Consider the following 21344-nt stretch of genomic DNA (forward strand, 5'->3'; position numbering starts at 1 on the left):
ATCCTAGTGTTTATAATACTAATTTTTACACAAATTGATCACATTATAGTGTGATTTGTTACTAACTCATGTTTCACCTGTCATCTGCAGTTGATTTGAACTGGTGAAAGGTTGACAGGCTTCATGCATTATCTTGTGTTTAAAAAAAGGGAATTTTTTATGATTCAAAGAATTACGTATTTATTTAGGCAGTCTACACTGACTTACTCGAAATGTATTATTCATTTACCTTAACGTGTTTAGAGAACATATACAAATACTTGAACTCTGGAGGAACAGACAGTTCTTAACCCTTTAACCGCCAACTCCCTAAATATTCCCCACGCCAGGCGAAATCTGAACAATTTTCGTTTTTTTACTTTTTTACTGTAAGCGGCCCTTTCACAACAATAAACTTTCATCAACTGCAACTGACGGTCCTGGCATGTAGGGCAACTGAAATGCTTCAAATAAATGATCAATCAAAGGACGTAGCTTGAACAAGCGGTCGCGGTTTGGATCTTTCTTATCTGGCTCATTTCTGTTGTCATTCAAATGAAAGAATTTCAGCAGCAAAGAGAATCGGTTACGTGTCATGACAGCTGCAAAAATAGGTGTTGCATACATAGGATCTGTAGACCAGTACATCTCAATATCTGGTTTTCTGATTATTCCCATCAACATCAAAATCCCAATGAATTTTTTCATTTCGTTTTCATCAGTGTCAAACCAAGCACGAACACGGGAATGTGGAGGTAAATTGGGATTTTTCTCAATAAACTGTGCTGCATACAGATTTGTCTGATGAACAAAATGTCTGATCAAATCAGGTGACACAAACAGCTCATAAAACTGCTCAGCAGTGTAATTGTTTACATCAACAATAAAGCCAGACGTTGCCTCAAACGGATGCAGAAAAGGTAGTTCACCTCGGGCAGCAGTCCAGCTGAGGTGCTGGGGATACACCCACTCAGCGCCGTCATCCGATGCGTCTTCATTCACAGTATCATGCAGCGCACGTTGCTGCTCATCATTGTCGCTAAAATCTTCTTCAGAACTGCTACAATCATGATCAGAATTGTCCAAAATCGCCTGCAAAGCCTCACTTGAAGTCAGTTTACGTTTCGCCATATTCACAGCTGTCACATGCGAATCACGTCACATGACCGGCCAAAACAACCACAGACTTGTCGAAATGCAATGTAGTAATAATACCCACGCCAAACCGTCAGTTATACTACTTGCCAGGCATTCATATAACCACAGGCAAATGTGCCGGATAATTCCGGCAGTATGGCGTTAGCAATAAAACAACGGTGCCGGATATATCCGGCAGAGGGCGGTTAAGGGGTTAATTAATAGACAGTGTTAATAGACCAGTTAGGAGTAAAATTATTTTGTCAAAGCAAAGTGTCGTAGATGCATTTCATTGACATAAACTGTATTAATTTAACTTAATATAAAACCTGCATGCTTCAAAATGAACAATTAGAATATTCAACAAAAACTAAATAAATAGTATCAGAACAATGAGGGTTTCTTTTCTATTATTTTTATAAAGCATTTTTAACTAGTGATACTTGCTAGTAGACAGTCTGCACTAGCAGCCCATAAGTTGCAGTTTTTTTGTACGCATGCTGTTATTTTTCAGAGTGCTGCAATATTGCTGCTAATTCTGAAGTCACTGATATGTAAAAACACTTAATTTTTGAGTACTTTGTAAAGCATTATAGTCTAAGAAAATGCTCTGTAAAATAAAGAGTAATTATATCTCTGGTAAAAGAGGTGCAAAGTGAAGCAACCAAAACATTTGTGCTGGTTTTCTTTAACAGTTTAAAGACAATACGTACGCTTTATTTCCTGCTTTGTATGAGCCAGCCCTTTGTCTCACATTCACATGCAAGGTTCTTTACTGCGTAGCAGCATATACTGTCTGGATAGCCTCCTGCTCCCTGACACCCTTGTACTGGATAAATACAGGTGCTTCTCAATAAATTAGAATATCATCGAAACGTTAATTTATTTCAGTAATTCAATTCAAAAAGTGAAATTCGTATATTATATAGATTCATTACACACCAAGCGTTAATTTCTTTTCATTTTGCTGATTTTGGCTTGCAGGTAATGAAAACTCAAAATTTAGTGTCTCAGAAAATTAGAACATTACATAAGACCAGTAAAAAAATATTTGTAATACAGAAATGTTGACCTACTTGGTCGGGGCTCCCTTTGCATGAATTACTGCATCAATGAAGCATGGCATGGAGACAATCAGCCTATGACACTGCTGAGGTGTTATGGAAGCCCAGGATGCCTTGATTGCAGCCTTCAGCTCGTCTGCATTGTTGGGTCTGTTGTCTCTCATCTTCCTCTTGACAATTAGGTCAGGTGAGTTTGGTGGCCAATCATGTACAGTGATACAATGTTCATTAAACCAGGTATTGGTACTTTTGGCAGTGTGGGCAGTTGCCAAGTCCTGCTGGAAAATGAAATCAGCATCTCCATAAAGCTTGTCAGCAGAGAGAAGCATGAAGTACAGTTTTACTGTAGCCAATAGTTAGAGTTTCTATTTTATCCTAACCCGTTCATTCATTAGTGGTAGTAAAACAGTCAATTAGAGGTCACCTGTCTCTATAGATAAGTATGGCTGTTATCTGCAGATCTTTGATAAGATAAATTATGTATAGAAATTATTACATTAATATAGGAGTATTTATTTGGAAATTGTTGTGTGTACTTAAGGTGATCCACATGGATGCAGCAGAATAGCAGATTCTGGTTCTGGTATAGCTCATTAAAATCCATCCACCCATTATCCAACCTGCTATATCCTAACTACAGGGTCACAGTGGTCTGTTGGAGCCAATCCCAGCCAACACAGGGCGCAAGGCAGGAAATAAACCCTGGGCAGGGAGCCAGCCCACCACAGGACACATACATACCCACACACCAAGCACACACTAGGGGCAATTTAGGATCACCAATTCATCTAACCAGCATGTCTTTGGACTATAAGAGGAAACCAGAGCACCCGGAGGAAATCCACACAGACACGGGGAGAACATGCAAACTCCACGCAGGGAGGACCCAGGAATCGAACCCGGGTCTCCTAACTGCCCAAAAGTAAATTGCTAACTTGATGAAAATTTTTATTTCTATGTGTATTGTACAGTAATCCCTCGCTATATCGCGCTTCGCCTTTCGCGGCTTCACTCTACCGCGGATTTTATATGTAAGCATATTTAAATATATATCGTGGATTTTTTGCTGGTTCGCGGATTTCTGCGGACAATGGGTCTTTTAATTTCTGTTACATGCTTCCTCAGTTCGTTTGCCCAGTTGATTTCATACAAGGGACGCTATTGGCAGATGGCTGAGAAGCTACCCAACTTACTTTTCTTTCTCTCTCTCTTGCGCTGACATTCTCTGATCCTGACGTAGGGGGATTGAGCAGGGGGGCTGTTCGCACACCTAGACGATACGGACGCTCGTCTAAAAATGCTGAAAGGTTATTTTCACGTTGCTCCCTTCTGTGCAGCTGCTTCATGAAGCGACATGCTGCACTGTGCTTCGCATACTTAAAAGCTTGAAGGGCACGTATTGATTTTTGATTGTTTGTTTTTCTCTGCTCCTGATGGAGGGGGTGTGAGCTGCTGCCTTCAACAGCTTTGTGCCGTGGTGCTTCGCATACTTAAAAGCCAAACAGCCCTATTGATTTTTAACTGTTTGCTTTGTTCTCTCTTTCTCTCTCTCTGATGTGCACTCCTTTGAAGAGGAAGATATGTTTGCATTCTTTTAATTGTGAGACGGAACTGTCATCTCTGTCTTGTCATGGAGCACAGTTTAAACTTTTGAAAAAGAGACAAATGTTTGTTTGCAGTGTTTGAATAACGTTCCTGTCTCTCTACAACTTCCTGCGTTTCTGTGCAAATCTGTGACCCAAGCATGACAATATAAAAATAACCATATAAACATATGGTTTCTACTTCACGGATTTTCACCTTTCGCAGGGGGTTCTGGAACGCAACCCCCGCAATGGAGGAGGGATTACTGTACATTAATTTATTTGAAAAATTTTGCATACAGACCGGTTTTATTTTGCTTCTTCACATTCACATTAAGTAATGCTCCTTCATTACATTTAAAGTTCAACATCTTCCAATGCTTTTTAGTATAGTTCAAAGAAAATGTAAGCTAAACAAATGCAGTATTTTTATTGGAGTTTGAACATTGTTCAATTTCTTGCAAATGACATTTCTTTTAATTTGTAAATGTCCAGCAGAGAGAGAGAGAGAGAGAGAGAGAGAGCGTTAGTAGTTGCAGTTTTTTCACATGCACAAAGTACACTGACATTTTTACTTGCATGTCCCACCAGCATGCAATTATTCACCACGATAAACAAGAATGTATGAAAAAAATAATTCTGTTTTATGTAATTGAAACATTTATTATACCAGTTTGCAGTTGTTCAAATATTCACTTAGTTCCTGAAAATTCATGTGGGGGCATGATAAACTCCAGAATAGTCAGTATTATTATACTGGGTGATCTCAGTGTGCATGACTGTGTCCTTGCAGTAATACACTGGTTGATTAATTTCCTTTTCTGTATGCAGCCAGTGGCAATGTGTTCATGTATTGTGCTTGTATATCTGCTCTATGTGTAGTGTGTGTGTATATGGTATATCTGCCAGGCTTTGTATGAAGAAGAACACAGCCACGTTTGAAGAAAGAATTAGAGTAATGTCTTAAACATGTACCATTTTGAAGTCAATGAAATTTAGCATGCCTAGTGCATCATCCATCCATCCATTTTCCAACCCGCTGAATCCGAACACAGGGTCACAGGGGTCTGCTGGAGCCAATCCCAGCCAACACAGGGCACAAGGCAGGAACCAATCCCGGGCAGGGTGCCAACCCACCACAGGCCTAGTGCATCAGTGTGTAGAAAATACAGAAGAACAAGAATGTGTTTAATTAACATTACTAGCTTCCTTGGAAAAATTCATTTCTGACGACTTTTACATCCTCTAATCAAATTCCGTTGTCTTTTTGGCCATTTTATCATCCAGTCAGTAGCAGCGACATTTTGTACATCTTGAAGGAACTGCATTAATTAGAGCTTAAGGCTTTTCATCTATTGAGAATTCCTTGTTTGCACTTAGGACCAATTACAAATGGTTTGTGGGGCTTACATACTTTAATCAATTTGGTGTAGAATGGGTGTAATCCAGGACAGCCACAGGCATTATAGACCGATTACTGCTCTGTTGCACATGGCTTGAATCCACTTGTTCTTTTTTTTTGGTGGTGTGGAGGTCAGGTCACATACCTGTTCAGTAGGCCTGAGCCTCTTTTTAGTACCATTATTAGCTAAACAAATCACTACACCAACACAGGATCAAGAAAGAGCTATCAAACTGTCAGTCCTGTCCGTTTTGGGGCTAGGTGAGATTTCCTGTTATGCTTTGTTTGGCTGACAGCTGTAAGAATTCCTTATGCTTAAAAGACATTCTCTGTCATGGCTACATGTTTGTGTGAAATGCATTCTGTAATGTTGTAATTAAATCCAACTTTTTATAACAGCGGCTAGTGTGAATTTAAACCAATTTTAAATTCTGGCCTTAACAATACAAATTTGTTAATGGCAGGTTCTGTGTGTAGATGTATGAGTTTATTTCAAGACTTTGTGCGATTTTTACAGAATGTGGAACTGTATAGTGTTATTCTGTTTAGTTTTATTTAGCTGTCATTCTTTACGTATGCATTTAGAGTTTCTCTGTAGTAAATTGTGTTACAAATAGTGAATGGATGACTGAAGGTGTGATTCAGTTCTACTCAGAGCCAATGATATGTTGCACATCTGTGACTCTGGCTTCTCTTAATTAGCATTAATTGTTTCTAGTCGTAATAAATTTGTATTCAGTTTAAAATTTTGTTTGTTTCTTTGCATGATTATTTGCTATTCATTTTGGTTCTGAGTGATGTGTGCAAAATATCAGACATTGAAAATTTGAGAATGTGTTTTTGAATAAGTAAATGGATTATGATGATTGCTTTCGTAGGGCATAAAGCTGCAGTATAATAAATTTGGCATAATTGTTTCATAACATGCTTGTTATATTGTCGTTATTAATTGTTCAGTTTGAGATTCCTTAACATTTCTTTATAGCCATGTTTATAACTACTGTACCAGCGTTCACCAGTCAAACCAGGCTCGAGGTGCTGGAGTCCCTTCTTCAAAGCCTTCCAAGAAGACACAGACCCCAGGAGGAGCACAGTTTGTTGGACTGGAACTTTATAAAAGGCTAAAAGAATTTCTTAAAAACTACTTGACAAATCTACTGAAGGTAACTTTCTAAATTAAAGATATTTACAACCAAACTCTGAAATATAAATTGTTTTTTTATTAAACATAGCTGATAAATTTACTCAATTATCTTGTTTTGATTGATATGATTTACTTCATTTCCAGAATTTCATCTGTTAACGTTAATGTTGCAGTATGCTGTTTTATCATTTGTGATTAAGAGCCTCCTTTTAAATTACTTTCTTTACTAATGCCATATATATCTCTAAAATGTAAATGCTATAAGTATCTTAACATCTTCAAAACTCTATCTGTTGTGTAATATTTTGTAATTTAATGTTAATGTGCTTATTACAGTCAGAAAAAATAGCATTGAAAACTTACTGCAACATTAATTAAGTTTATACTTCCAGCCCACTGTAGCTTACAGCTCAACCCTATCTGAGATGACACTTGAAACAGGACTGTTCATGTTTATCTAAAAGTGTGAAATTGAGAAAATATAAAGGAGAGCTATGCTCATCTGTAGACAACTTACTAGTGAACTTATTAGTGAAGTCAAACAGCTGCTCAGGGAAAGGGACAAAGCCTTTAAATTAGGAGACACCTCAGCCTGTAGAGCTGCCAGAGCTAACCTCAAGAAGAGCATCAAGTCTGCTAAACGAATGTACAAACAACGGATTGAGGAGGACTTTGACAGTAACTCAAACTCACAGCGGATGCAGCAAGGTATCCGATTAATCATGGATTACAAAAAGAAAAATGACATACAATACACACTGGCCAATAATAATGCCAACCTAGCAGAGGAACTTAACAGTTTCTTTGCACGGTTTGACAAGAACAGTAACCAGCCTCCAGTCAGCTTCGAGGTGACCGGAGACTCGTAGCCTTTGGTTGTACACATACATGATGTGCGACGGGCACTCAAACATCAATACAAGGAAGGCAGCAGGTCCTGATAATGAGCAAGGACGTGTGCTCCAGGCCTGCGCTGACCAATTAGCGGAAGTATTTACACACACATTCAACCTCTCTCTCTCTCTCCTCAGGTGTAGTCCCCTTGTGCCTGAAATCCACAACCATTGTACCTGATCCCAAAAAACCGAGGATAACCTGTCTTAATGACTATCGACCAGTCACTCTCACCCCTGTAATCGCAAAGTGCTTTGAACGACTGGTAATCACCCACATCAAAGCCTTCATACTAGCTGATCTAGACCAACACCAGTTTGCCTATCGGTCAAACAGATCAACTGAGGACGCCATCTGTGTGGCTCTACATGCTGCCCTCTCGCACCTGGAAAAGCCCAACACCTATGTTAGGATGCTCTTCATTGACTACAGCTCTGTATTTAATACCATAATACCTAACCAGCTGATCCAAAAACTCTATGCACTAGGACTTGCTCCATCCATATGCAACTGGTTACTGAATTTTCTCACCAACCGCCCCCAGTCAGTCAGGATGGGCAAACACACATCCTCCACCCTTACCCTGAGCACTGGTGTGCCGCAAGGATGTGTAATAAGTCCCCTTCTCTATGCACTCTTCACCCATGACTGTCAACCCATTACCAATCAAACATTATTGTTAAATTTGCAGATGATATGACTGTCATTGGGCTTGTAACAGACAACAATGAAGCTGCATATAGGGAAGAGGTTCAGAATCTGACAGCATGGTGCACCACCAACAACCTGGTCTTAAATACCAAAAAGACCAAAGAAGTTATCAGTCTGATAACAATCAATGCAGATGCTGTGGAGAGAGTTTCCAGCTTTAAGTTTCTAGGAGTCACCATCTCAGAGGACCTGTCCTGGGCTGACAACAACTTGGCTATAATAGGCAAAGCACAACAACACCTCTATTTTCTCAGGAAGCTAAGGAGAGCTGACCTTCCCCAGAAGCTGCTGGTTAATTTCTATAGATGCACTATAGAGAGCATCTTAACTAACTGCATGATGGCCTGGTATAACAGCTGCACCAAGGCTGCTAAAGTAGCCCTGCAGCGGGTCGTAAAAACAGCAGAGGCCATTGGGACTGAACTGTCATCACTCGAACTCTTGTATAAGACTCGCTATGTGAGAAGGGCCAAAAACATTCTCAGGGGCAAAACTCATCCTGGAAATTCTTTGTTTGAGCTCCTCCCATCAGGCAGATGCTTTAGGTCAATCTGTGTACGTAAAAACAGACTAAAAAATAGCTTTTTCCCATCTGCCATAAACTTTCTGAACTCTGAATCTCCTCAGTCTGAGATCATTTTTAATTGAACATGTGTAATAAGCTATATTGGTAATGTGCAATATACTAATGTAATACAACATATAATATGAAATGTACTGTTCATTAACAGGTGTAATAATTTATGCTGCTGTACTTTGAGCAGTAGTAATTTTCTCTGGTTACTTGATCACTTAACACTGTATACGACATATTTGGAATTATTTTCAGTTTTCTTTAAATGCACCAAAGGGCTGTCACAAAAAGTTATTTTGTTGTGTTACACAATGACAATAAAGTGCTTGAACTTGAGCATTTAGTGTTAATCAAGCTGCATTTATTTTTGAATTTGAGCTTTATTAAATGTAACTACAAAGATGTAAACTATACAGTGTGACAAGAAGAGACACGAGACATTGTAAAGGTTTGGGGCAGCCACCCGTATAATGTGTTCCAGGCTGCAAAAAGTAAAAAGGTTGGTAGCAAGTAAAGTTTACAAGACAGAGTCCAAAACAGAACTGAAATCCAGAGGAAGGGAGTGAGGCTTTATAGGAAGTCTGGGGGAAGTGATGTCGTCCTCGGGGCCAAGACCGGAGGTGATGTCGTCCTCGGGGCCGGGACTGGAAGTGACGTGTCCCGAGTCAAGACAGTGGCTCCTGGTGGGATTTCCCGGGAAAGGTATGCAGGGAACTTAGGAAGAGTGTTCGTGTACCCCGCCACCCCCTGGGCAGATGCGTTACCATTAGTCTCCAAGCCCTTAAGCTGCCTCCTATTCACACGTGTGTAACAACAGGTAAAATGGATATTTAATTTTTATTTTGAGCAGATTTATTCAAAATAAAGACGAGTGATCAGAAAAATAAGTACAACTTTAAATCCTTATTGGATTAAAGTTAGGTTAAACTGCATATTGAAAGCAAACTCCCTTTTCCCGTTTCCATTAATGAAAATTTTAGTTTATTTTCAACAGTTGTTCTAATACAGGAAACATAAATTGAGATTTGATAACCTATGAAGCAATTTATTATAAAGTCAAATTAGCCTCAATGAAGTTGACATTCATTTTTTTGTTTTGACTTTGCAATTTTAAAATATGTGATTTACAAGGCAAGGGCAATTTTGAGGCCTTGCTTCAGTCGCTCATTACTGATTTAGTGATGAGTGCTCATTTTTGTGGCATTCACAGCAGTACAGGTTGAGTCGCAAATAGGACTGTCAGATTGAATGTCATTATTTAAATATAATTAGAATTTATTTGCAAAACGTTATTCAAAGGCAAAAGCTGACTTTTGTTTGTAAAACAACAGTTGGTTGTTTTACCTCACACTAATTTTGCTCTTGTATTCTTCAGACTTGCTGTTCAGTGGTGCAGTATTTTGCAGATCTGTTTGTACTTTTCATAAGTTCAAACGGTTAGCTTGTCTTAATTATTAAAACTTAGCCACGGCCTTTAACAATATAGTTAGGGAGTTTCCTTTTCTTCCCACTGCTCTGTTTTTGGTCTACAGGTGTACTCAGCAGATTTTTTTTTTCTCTCATATATCTGGTGCACTAAAATAATTGTTCTGTATCTGATTATGTTCCAAATCACTCTTAAACTTCAGATCCATGCCTATTGTTTAATGTAAATGTAAAATAACTATCATAGTTAAGATTTTCCTTTAACTATAATGACGCATTAAAACTCTTACTTTAAGGAGCCTTTTTGGAGACAGCATTGCATACTTAGCTACCTTAGCCAGCACACAGTGCCACAAAATTAGTCTCTGTCTTATGTGGCAGCTGGCTTGATCCATAATGCCTATAACAATAAGGCATAGTTAAATAATTTTAGGCCACCTTTATTACATTTTGCTCCTTCTGTAGTGGAGAAAACAATACCCAAATTAATTTAATCTGTTTGTTATTCCATATCAGCTGGCTTCTGCCTGCTGCACTTGACTATGGTTTCATGCAGCAAACTTTTCAAGCTGGGTCCGCACACTCTGTCGACTTTCCACCACCACCTGCATTTTTTTATTTGTAAAAATTCATATATCTGTGGTGATTTATTTTAAAAGTTTGCTCATTATTGTTTAACTTACAGTAACAGTTTTTTGGTAAAAACTCAAACTTATTTTTACAGAATTTTTAAGTTGCTACGAATAAAAATGTCCACTAAATGAAAATTGTAAAAGTTACTAAATGATTAAAGATCACTGCAATACAACATTTAGTACATTTATTTATTTTACATTTGTGAGACAAGAATAGACTCGCCTTCATTTATGTAAAAGGGGAATGGAGATATGACGCAACTTCTTCTGGACTCAAGGACCAACAAGCCACTTAGCTTCTGGAAAGATAAGATAATAAATAAGTTTAGCATATTTAATTGATTTTTGTCTGGTTTCATATGTGCATCACAGGCAGTGATAGTGTGCCCAAACTGTACTTTCTTTATAATGCTATCACTTGGTAGGCATAGAGAATTGCATTTTTTCTTAAAGGTATGCTTGGAAAACACGGGAGAAGTATCTATTGGGTAACTTCAGCCTGGATGCTGCGATATCCACTCATTAGTGCATGAACCAAAAGTGAGTTTAAAAAAAAAAAAAAAAAAGAAAAGAAAATACCAATAAATCCTCCAGTATGTGGTCTTGTAGGGCAAAAAAGCTGTTGGCTAGCCTCACATATTAATTTCTTTGAGTCTACGTGTGTGCGCTTATGTGTGCCATCATGCATGTGTACATATATATTTAAATAAATTATCTCAAAAACTGCCCATGGGAAATTTTTATTCATCAGTAGGCCTAGTCCTATGAGTAAATAGAGAAGATTGCAAAAAATCATAGTTAGATTAAACCATTTCTTCAACAGTTATCATTGGACAAAGGTCAAACTGTGTCTGAAGGATATGGAGAGAAGTACTAGACCATACTGGACCAAAAACAATAGACTTGGAGCCTGTAACAAGGCAAGCATGGTGCAACTCGTTTGAAGAAGATAGGTTGATTTTTTTCTGAAGTTAACATTTTACTAATGTCTCAGTGTTCTAGGAAGGTATCTTGGAAACTCCTTATTCTAGAATGTAGTCATCCATGAGCACTACACAAATCAGAAAGCACGTCAAGTCAAGTTGGGGAGCATGCACTGGTACATTGCGTTGCCGCACCCACTACACAACGAAACAACTTGGGATCCCGGTTTGCAACCCCCCAGGCAGACACGCGGTCCAGTCCCACCCTCCAGAAATGACCTTCTATCTGCCGCAACCAGGTGTTATGTGGGCGACCCCTTGGTTTGGTCCAGCCACTTGGGTCCCCAACAATGAGGATCTTACGAGCTGGATAACCCTCGGGGAAACTCACCACATGGCTGTAGTGCCGTAACGGAAGCTCCAACTCAGTGCAGGTAATGTGCCTCATTTGGGACTCCATGAGCAACGGCTCATTTGACACAAAGTCAAACCAACGGTACCCAAGGATTTTCCGGATAGACACAGTACCAAAGGAGTCCAGTCTTCATCTCAGGTCACTGGATAGCATCCATGTCTCGCAACCATATAGCAAGACAGGAAGCACCAGGACTCTAAAGACTTGGACTTTTGTCCTTTTGCATAGATATCGGGAGCACCACACACCCCTTTCCAGCAACCTCATGACTCCCCATGCTCTCCCAATCTGTCTACTGAAATGAATGTCACTGCCAAGGCAAGTAAACCTCACAACAAGGTCAACACTCTCTCCGCAAACAGACACACTGCTGATGGCTGTGCCCAAGTGGTCATTAAAGGCCTGGATCTTGGTTTTTTTGCAGGACACTCGCAAGCCCAGATACTCAGACGTCTTGCTCAGTCTCTCGAGTGCCCCGATCAGAGCATCATCAGCAAAGTCAAGATCGGTGAACCTTTCTTCACCAACAGATGCCCCACAGCTGCTGGACCCCACAACCTTGCCCAACACCCAGTCCATACAAGCATTGAACAGAGTAGGAGCAAGAACACACCCCTGACGAACCTCAGAATCAACTGGGAAAAACGCAGAGGTCCTGCCTTCACTCTGCACAGCACTCACAGTACCAGTGTACAGGCCGGCCATGATATCCAGCAACCTCAAGGGGATCCCGCGGATCCTCAGGATGTCCCACAGGGCAGCTCGATCAACTGAGTCGAACGCTTTGCGAAAATCAACAAAGGCTGCAAAGAAACTCTGCCGATATTTGCGTTTGCACTCCATGAGAACCGTCAGTGTCAGGATGCGGTCGATGGTAGACTTCTTAGGCGTAAAACCAGACTGTTCCGGTTGCTGGTAGGCGAGCAAGTGATCATGGATCCTATTGAGGACGACCCTAGCAAGGACCTTACCCGGCACTGAGAACAGTGTTTATCCACCTGTAGTTGCTGCAATCCAGGCAATCACCCTTCCCTTTCCAGATAGGGATGACAAGTCCCATTTTCCAGTCAGCTGGGATGATGCCAGTCACCCAAATGGAAGCAAAGATTGTTTGCAATGCCAGGAGGATAGCCTTACAAACAGCCTGGAGAAGTTCACCCCGGAATACCACACATCCCTGCAGCCTTTCCCCCCTCAGCTGGTTCACCACCTGTGCAATCTCAGTCAGATTGGGTGGTGCACAGCTAATTGGAGGATCAGCCTCAAGAACCGTGGACCCAGAGATATCCAACATCCTAGCCGGAGGATCAGTTTTGAACAGCTGCTCAAAGTAGCCAGCCCAGTGGGTCACAACTGCAGTGTCATCCGTAAGGACCGTTCCATCAGCTGCCCTGACTGTGAATCTCCGAGGAACAGATTCAGATGTGCGTAATGCTTCAGTTCCTCTGTAAGCAGGATGTGGGTCGCTAGACCACAGATGGTATGTCACTTGTGCACAGATTCCTCTAAGAAACGCCTCTTTATCAGCCCTCAGAGCCCTCGCAGCCGTCCCTCTCAGTTCCCGGTACAGACCAGAGTTGCCATTGAGCCGTGTGCTGTGACTCCTCTCATTGATATCCAGGGTGCCCTGCGAGATGAAACACATCCTTCTGGGAATACCGGTAACACCAACACAACCATCAGCAACCTTCAGGGTCTTGTCACGGAAGGTCTCCCACATCACATTAGGATCGGTAGTCTTACCCAAATCTGAAAGTTCCTCAAGCAAACTGCGTGCAAACTTTTTAGAAAGCACATGATGATGATAATTGTAATTTTTAAGAAGTGAAAATTAATTTTAATTTTCCACACAGACACACATACAGGTACACTCTGCTAAAATCTGCTTTTCTTGGTGTTTTGACCAACATAGAATCATACTCTGAACTTAACTTGATAGCAAATTTTTGACCCCATCACCAAATGTCCATTTTCATGGAAGTAAAATCTGGAGATTTAGAAGGTAATTGTCAAAGAATTATCAACTTCTCAAAAGGGGAGCCAAACAACAAGAGCAAGAAAGTGAATGTCTCAGCTTCATTTTCAGGCCTTTAGGCCTTTGCACAGGTCATAGGCAGCCACAACAGCTGCATCTTCAGGAGGCCCCATTCAGTGGAAAATTAAGAATGATAACAAATTAAACTGACCTAATAAAAACTGGAAATTATTAAAAAAAAAACATTTAATAAAACATGATTAAATATAAAAAAGGAACATACCAAAAGCTTTTTCATAAAAATATAGCAAAATAATATTTTATAACAAAAAACAATAAAATAAGCAAGCAATAATTTAAAAAAACAAAAGTTGATGATGAAGCCCTGGTGACAGCATAATAACAAGTATAAGTGTCCCAAAGATTGTGAGTATCAACACATCTTCATGTTGGGGTACTGATGTCTAATATTATTATGAGTACCAAAGTATTTTTTTTCTTCTTAACATTATTTGAAACTCTGCAATGACAGAAATGATATCTGCTTCTAGCAGTGTTCTTAGAAAGCCACGAATTTGTAGGGATTGGAGCAGTTTTGTTACAACCAAACCAGATGGCAGAATAGAATCTTTTACCAAAAATGCCCTTAAGTTCTCAATCAGTCTTTTTTCTCCCCTATAATTCCAGAATTAGAACCATGCTTAGATTCATGTTTAGAACATTCAAGTGTTCAAAACGGTTGAAAACAGAATTTTGGCATAACTTCCTCATCTAACATGAGGCACAAGAGGATCTGCAGCTTGTTTGTGCTTGGATTCACTAAGGAAGGTGCCAACCTCTGTAATTTTAAAAAAATAAATAGAAAATCTGATAACTTTTTCTTGCTAAGCAACTTCACATCACTATACATGAGCAGGTAATTGTGTTGGCAAGAAACTGTCAATGTTCTACGATGTAGACTTGATGTTGAAGAAATTAATAATACTTGTTTCTGTGTCTAGTGTATCTTTTAGTTTACTGCTATATTTTGCACAAAATATGGACTGATAAATGATGCAAAGTCAAAGCTACATTTTTAGTATTAGCCTTGTAACAAGTCCACAAGTCTTTCTTTCATATATGGTGCACCACCACTTACTCACAATACCAACCTGCAAATCCAGGTTATAGATATTGAAAAAAGAAAACAGTTACTTGGTAAATTACTTGTCCACTTTGTGTGGTCTTCACAAATCCAAGCAAAATTTAATGAAGACTAAGGTCCATCAAAATAATATGTTGCATAAATGTGCAGTTGGGCTGCATTATTTCTCTAATACTTTACTTGGCAAGTATCAGTAGAGTGAATGGTTCTGAATGTGGTTGTTTTTTCATAAATTAAATAATGCTGTTTTTAACTTTTAAATCTGGAATTAACTTGTCAATTCTTTTACTATCTCTTACTCTCTAGATGGTCTCATCTTTTAGTTTTCTGAAAGTGTGAAATGTTGAGCCTGTTAGTGTCTCTTGATGTATTTTTTCATGTCAGAAACATTTCATGACACAGTAAACACATACGTTTAAGACAGTTTTGCATTGGTAAACTGAAGTCATTGTTCATTCAACTTTAATTTTTGGTCTATTTTACCTTTTTTTTCCTTTTGACAGAGCCATATTCTCATAAGTGCTGCTTGCACTGCTTTTAAACCCTTAATGTTAGCAACACGTTATTCTCTGAATTTCATTGGATGCTGATGGTGGGTTTACATGCAGTGATATTTTTTGATACATGGCTGTTCAACAACATGGTTTTCTGAAATTCAGCCAGTAGTATCTCAAGAATTAAATTTTATTCATTTTTTTAATTAAACAGTTTTGTTTAGAATTTACAGTGTATTAGTTTTCAGCTTAAATAAAAAAATGACCATATTACTTCTTGGCGAGTCTTCCATGCTACTTTATTCCAGTGTAATAAGCTCTAAGTAGGCACTATTGAAATATTATAGTGGATATTCATGCTGAGAAGGGAGCACCAGCTTCTGATAGCAGTGTGACTTAGACCATGTTGAGAACACACTCATGTTGTCACATTTGCAGTTCCTTTGTGACCCAAATATTCAGATGACCTAATAAGCTGAACTAAAAAGTTCTTTATGCAGTCTAGAGGGATACCATTGCCATTGTTTACAAAGGCAATTTCTGTTAAAACATGGAAAAAATGTAAATGAGAATAACTGTTAAAGTACTTTTTAGTCTTTAGTATCCTAACTGTAATGCTAATCAGCCTGAAAGTTTTTAGGCTATCGGGTCGATGGTTTTGTTAAGATTAAAATCTATAAATTGGGCAAGGAGGGAAAACTTTGTGCATAGTTTACTAATTAAGATAGTTTTTTTTTTTTAAAGTCTCAGTCCTGGGTTTCAACAGTAGCATAGATTTTAGCTTCAGCTTCTCCTTAATGACAACTTTTGTTTCCAATTCTGTGACTTTGTTGTTATTGTATACATCCCTCCTCGGGCGGACATGGAGATATCGGGTGACATTATCCATTCTGCTGTTGCTAAACTGCAAATGCAGCACCCCGAGGCGCTTGTACTAATCGCTGGAGACTTTAACCATGTGAAGCTGGACAAAACATTACCTGCCTTCTCCCAGTATGTGGATTGTAACACCCGGGGAAATAGGACTATTGACCTACTGTATGCAAACGTTAAAGACGCATACAGCGCCACCCCACTGCCTGCGCGTGGGAAAGCAGATCATAACCTGGTTCTGCTTCAGCCTCACTACAAACCAAGAGTGAGGAGCTACCTACAACCACACGCTCATTCAGGAAGTGGTCCCCTGAGGCAGAGCAGGCTCTGAGAGACTGCTTTGGAACTACAGACTTGGGATAACCTGCAGGGATCATATAGTAAGAACATTGAGGAGGTTGTTGACTACACTACTGACTACATCAACTTTTGTATGGACATTATAGTTCCATTAAGAACAGTACGCTGCTATGCTAACAACAAGCCATGGATTGCAAGTGAAATCAAGGGCCTTTTGAACCAGAAGAAAAGGGCATTTAAAGGCGGTGATCAGCATGAGCTTAAGCGCATGCAGAAGGAACTCCGAGTCCAGCTGAAGGCGGCGAAGGAGCAGTACAGGAGAAAGCTGGAGCAGAAGTTGCAGAATAACAGCATGAAGGAAGTGTAGGATGGGATGAAGATCATCACTGGCTGCAGCTCGAAGCGGGGTGCCACCATCGAGAGAGACATGGAGAGAGCAAACCAGATAAACAACTTCTTTAACAGGTTTGACCACCCTAACCCACTCTCACCTCGGAGTACTGCACCCTCCACCCATCCTTCTACTGATACCAGCATAGGAGAGAGTTTCCCCCCACCCACAATTACAGCAGCCCAGGTAAGCAGAGAGCTGAGGAAACTTCGTGCCAGCAAAGCAGTGGGTCCAGATGGAGTATCGCCACGACTGCTGAAGGCCTGTGCGCTGGAGCTGGGGAGTCCTCTGCCAGGCATCTTCAACCTGAGCCTGGAACAGGGGAGAGTCCTGAAGCTTTGGAAAACATCTTGCATCACCCCAGTCCCAAAGGTATCACGTCCTAGTGAACTGAGTGAATTCCGGCCTGTCGCTCTGACGTCACATGTGATGAAGACCATGGAGCGGCTGCTGCTTGACCACGTGAGGTCACAGGTCCGCCACACCCTCGACCCTCTGCAGTTCGCATACCAGGAGAAGGTGGGAGCGGAGGATGCCATCATCTACATGCTACACCGATCCCTCTCCCACTTGGACAGAGGCAGTGGTGCAGTAAGAATTATGTTTCTGGACTTCTCTAGCGCCTTCAACACAATCCAACCTCTGCTCCTTAGGGACAAGCTGACAGAGATGGGAGTAGATTCATACCTGGTGGCATGGATTGTGGACTATCTTACAGACAGACCTCAGTATGTGCGTCTTGGGAACTGCAGGTCTGACATTGTGGTCAGCAACACAGGAGCGCCGCAGGGAACTGTACTTTCTCCGGTCCTGTTCAGCCTATGTACATCGGACTTCCAATACAACTCGGAGTCCTGCCACTTGTAAAAGTTCGCTGACAACACTGCTATCATGGGCTGCATCAGGAGTGGGCAGGAGGAGGAGTATAGGAACCTAATCAAGAACTTTGTTAAATTGTGTGACTCAAACCACCTACACGTGAACACCAGCAAAACCAAGGAGCTGGTGGTGGATTTTAGGAGACCCAGGCCCCTCCTGGACCCCGTGATTATCAGAGGTGACTGTGTGCAGAGGGTGCAGACCTATAAATACCTGGGAGTGCAGCTGGATGATAAATTGGACTGGACTGCCAATACTGATGCAGTGTGCAAGAAAGGACAGAGCTGACTATACTTCCTTAGAAGGCTGGCATCTTTCAACATCAGCAATAAGATGCTGCAGATGTTCTATCAGACGGTTGTGGCGAGTGCCCTCTTCTATGAGGTGGTGTGCTGGGGAGGCAGCATAAAGAAGGACACCTCACGCCTGGACAAACTGGTGAGGAAGGCAGGCTCTATTGTAGGCATGGAGCTGGACAGTTTGACATCTGTGGCAGAGCGACAGGCACTGAGCAGGCTCCTGTCAATTATGGAGAATCCACTGCGTCCACTAAACAGTGCCCTCTCTAGACAGGAGCAGCTTCAGCGACAGACTGCTGTCAATGTCCTGCTCCACTGACAGACTGAGGAGATAGTTCCTCCCCCACACTATGTGACTCTTCAGTTCCACCTCCTTAAACGTTAACGTTATACAAAGTTATTGTCTGCTTTACCTGCATTTTTATCACTCTTTAATATTGTGTTTTTATCAGTATGCTGCTGCTGGAGTATGTGAATTTCCCCTTGGGATTAATAAAGTGTCTTGTCTGTCTCTGTCTGTCTAAACAAGACATTTAGAATTTTGTATATTTTGCTTTTCTGAGAACATAATTCAAGTATTTTACTGATCAGAGAACATTTGTACTTCTTAGTCTTTCCCATGTTTTGTCTTTAATTCATTCCAGATATTTTATTGAAACAGTATACTTCATGATGAATGCACCTAAACTTAAATAAGCTAGCTGTTGGGTTCTTTATCATTATTGATTAAGAAAAAGAGAAGAAATTAAAACAGAATAGTCACATTTTTCTATCTTTCAGTGAAAAGTACAACCCCAATTCCAAAAAAGTTGTGATGCTGTGTAAAACGTAAATAATAACAGAATTCAATGACTTGCAGCTCTCATAAACCCGTATGCTATTCACAATAGAACATAGAAAACATAAAATGTTTAAACTGAGAAAATGTACCATTTTAAGAAGAGAATAAAGTCATTATGAATTTGATGGCAGCAAGACATCTTAAAAATGTGAAACAACAGTCCATAAACGTCTTTGAACTGATTAAACCAATTGCATGACTTTTGGGAGAAGAATATTGTCCCATTCAAAGTCCTGGGTCGTCAGTCATATTTTTCATTTCGTGATGTTCCAAATGTTTTCAATTAAGGAAAGGTCTGGACTTTAGGCAGGCCAGTTCAGCACCTGGATTACTCTACTATGAAGCCATGCTGTTGTAATAAATGTAGTATGTGGTTTAGATTTGTCTTGAAATATGCAAGGCCTTCCCTGAAAAAGACATCATCTGGATGGGATCATATGTTGCTCTAAAACCTGTATATACCTTTCAGCACTGATAGTTCCTTTTCAGATGTGCAAGCTGCCAATTCCATAGGCACTAATTGACCCCTATACTATAAGAGATGCAGGCTATTGAACTGTGCGCTGATAATAAGCCGGATGGCTCCTGTCCTCTTTAGTCCAGAGGATGCGACGTTCATGTTTTCTGAAAAGAATTTCAAATTTCGCTTTTTCTGATCACAGAACAGTTTTCCACTTTGCCTCAGTCCATTTTATATGAGCATTGGCCCAGAGAAGATGGTGACGTTTCTGGATCTTGTTCACATATGTCATCTTCTTTGCATGGTAGAGCTTTAACCTACATTTGTGATTTCTGAAAGTGTTCCTGAGCCCATGCAGTGATTTCCATGACAGAATTATGCCTGTTTTTAATGTAAAACAGGTCTGAAGATAATGGGTATTAAGTATTGATTTTTGGGCTTGTCACTTGTGCACAGAGATTTTTCCAGATTCTCGGAATCTTTTGGTGATATTATGTACTATAGATGATGAGATATTCAAAGTCTTAGCTATTTTATGTTGTGGAAAATTATTCTGAAATTGTTCCACAATTTGTAGACGCAGTTTCTTGCAGGTTAGTGAACCTCTGGCCATCTTTACTTCTGAGGGGCTCTACCTCTCTAACGTGCCATTTTTATACCCAGTCATGTTACTGACCTGTTGCCAGTTAACCTAATTACTTTTCCAGCCTTTTGTTGCTTCATCTCAACTTTTTTGAGAGTTGCTGCTGCTATCAAATGTAAAATGAGCTAATGTTTTTCATGAACTACTGGTAGTAAAATATCTCACTTTCAATATTTCATATGTTTTCTATGTTCTTTTGTCATTAAAATATGGGTTTATGAGATTTGCAAATCATTGCATTCTATTTTTATATACACTTTACACAGTGTCCCAAGTTTTTTGAAATTGGGGTTGTACTCATTCAAATGGGTGCTTTGAAAAAGCTGTTTTGGACTGGGTGGACACTAGTGGAATTTAACAATAATACTTCTGTCTGTGCATCCATTTTCTTATCCTCCTTCTCCAGGATAGGCAATGGGGAAGTTGCACCTGATGCTTGCAGGGAAAGGCTCCAAGGCAGGAACAATCCCCTTGACATGGTGCCAGCCCATTGCAGGGTGAACACAAACATGGGCCAATTTAACAACACCAATTCGCCTATGTGGCCACTAAATTAATGGACAGGCGATTGGTGGTGGCTTTTTACATATTTACCTACAATTGGCATCTCCAGTGTGTACTATGTTCAGTGGAAGTGTTTTTTGTCCTGTTATGTTACACAGATGGGTTGCAGCTGGTTGGTTTTCAACACTGAACTAAACTGCAAGTATAGAAACTTATGTTAATTTTGTGTGATTTATTGGTAAGCCCTGTTAATTCTTTTTTTTAATTAATTTAAATCCTACCCAGTATTAACTTTTACTTATGATAAAAAAGAATATATCTAACATATTTGACTTTTATTCCCTTTGCTTATTTTATTTATTTACTTGCAGTTGACTGGTAAAATGTGTTTTCTTGTTTGCTGTAATAGGATGGAGAAGACCTGATGGATGAAAGTGTACTCAAGTTCTACACGCAACAATGGGAAGATTACAGGTTTTCAAGCAAAGTATTAAATGGTATCTGTGCCTACCTCAATCGACACTGGGTTCGTCGGGAGTGTGATGAAGGACGCAAAGGAATTTATGAAATATATTCAGTAAGGAAAAATCATTAATAATAGAATTACAGCTAATTGTAGTCATATTTTAGCTCACTCTTACGCAAAGATAATGTT

At 39.9% G+C, this 21344-nt stretch overlaps 1 protein-coding gene across 1 annotated transcript in view; it reads left to right on the forward strand.

The window, feature by feature from the left end:
- The window catches only part of cul1b (cullin 1b), a 257439-nt gene that overhangs the window by 76910 nt on the left and 159185 nt on the right, over positions 1 to 21344 (forward strand). The window contains exons 3-4 of the mRNA XM_051928891.1: positions 6151 to 6328; positions 21099 to 21266. Coding sequence (XP_051784851.1) covers positions 6151 to 6328; positions 21099 to 21266 — 346 coding nt within the window. The remainder of the gene's footprint in view (positions 1 to 6150; positions 6329 to 21098; positions 21267 to 21344) is intronic.

Source organism: Erpetoichthys calabaricus, chromosome 6, assembly GCF_900747795.2.
Source record: "Erpetoichthys calabaricus chromosome 6, fErpCal1.3, whole genome shotgun sequence".
In the NCBI taxonomy this organism is placed as follows: Eukaryota; Metazoa; Chordata; class Cladistia; order Polypteriformes; family Polypteridae; genus Erpetoichthys; species Erpetoichthys calabaricus.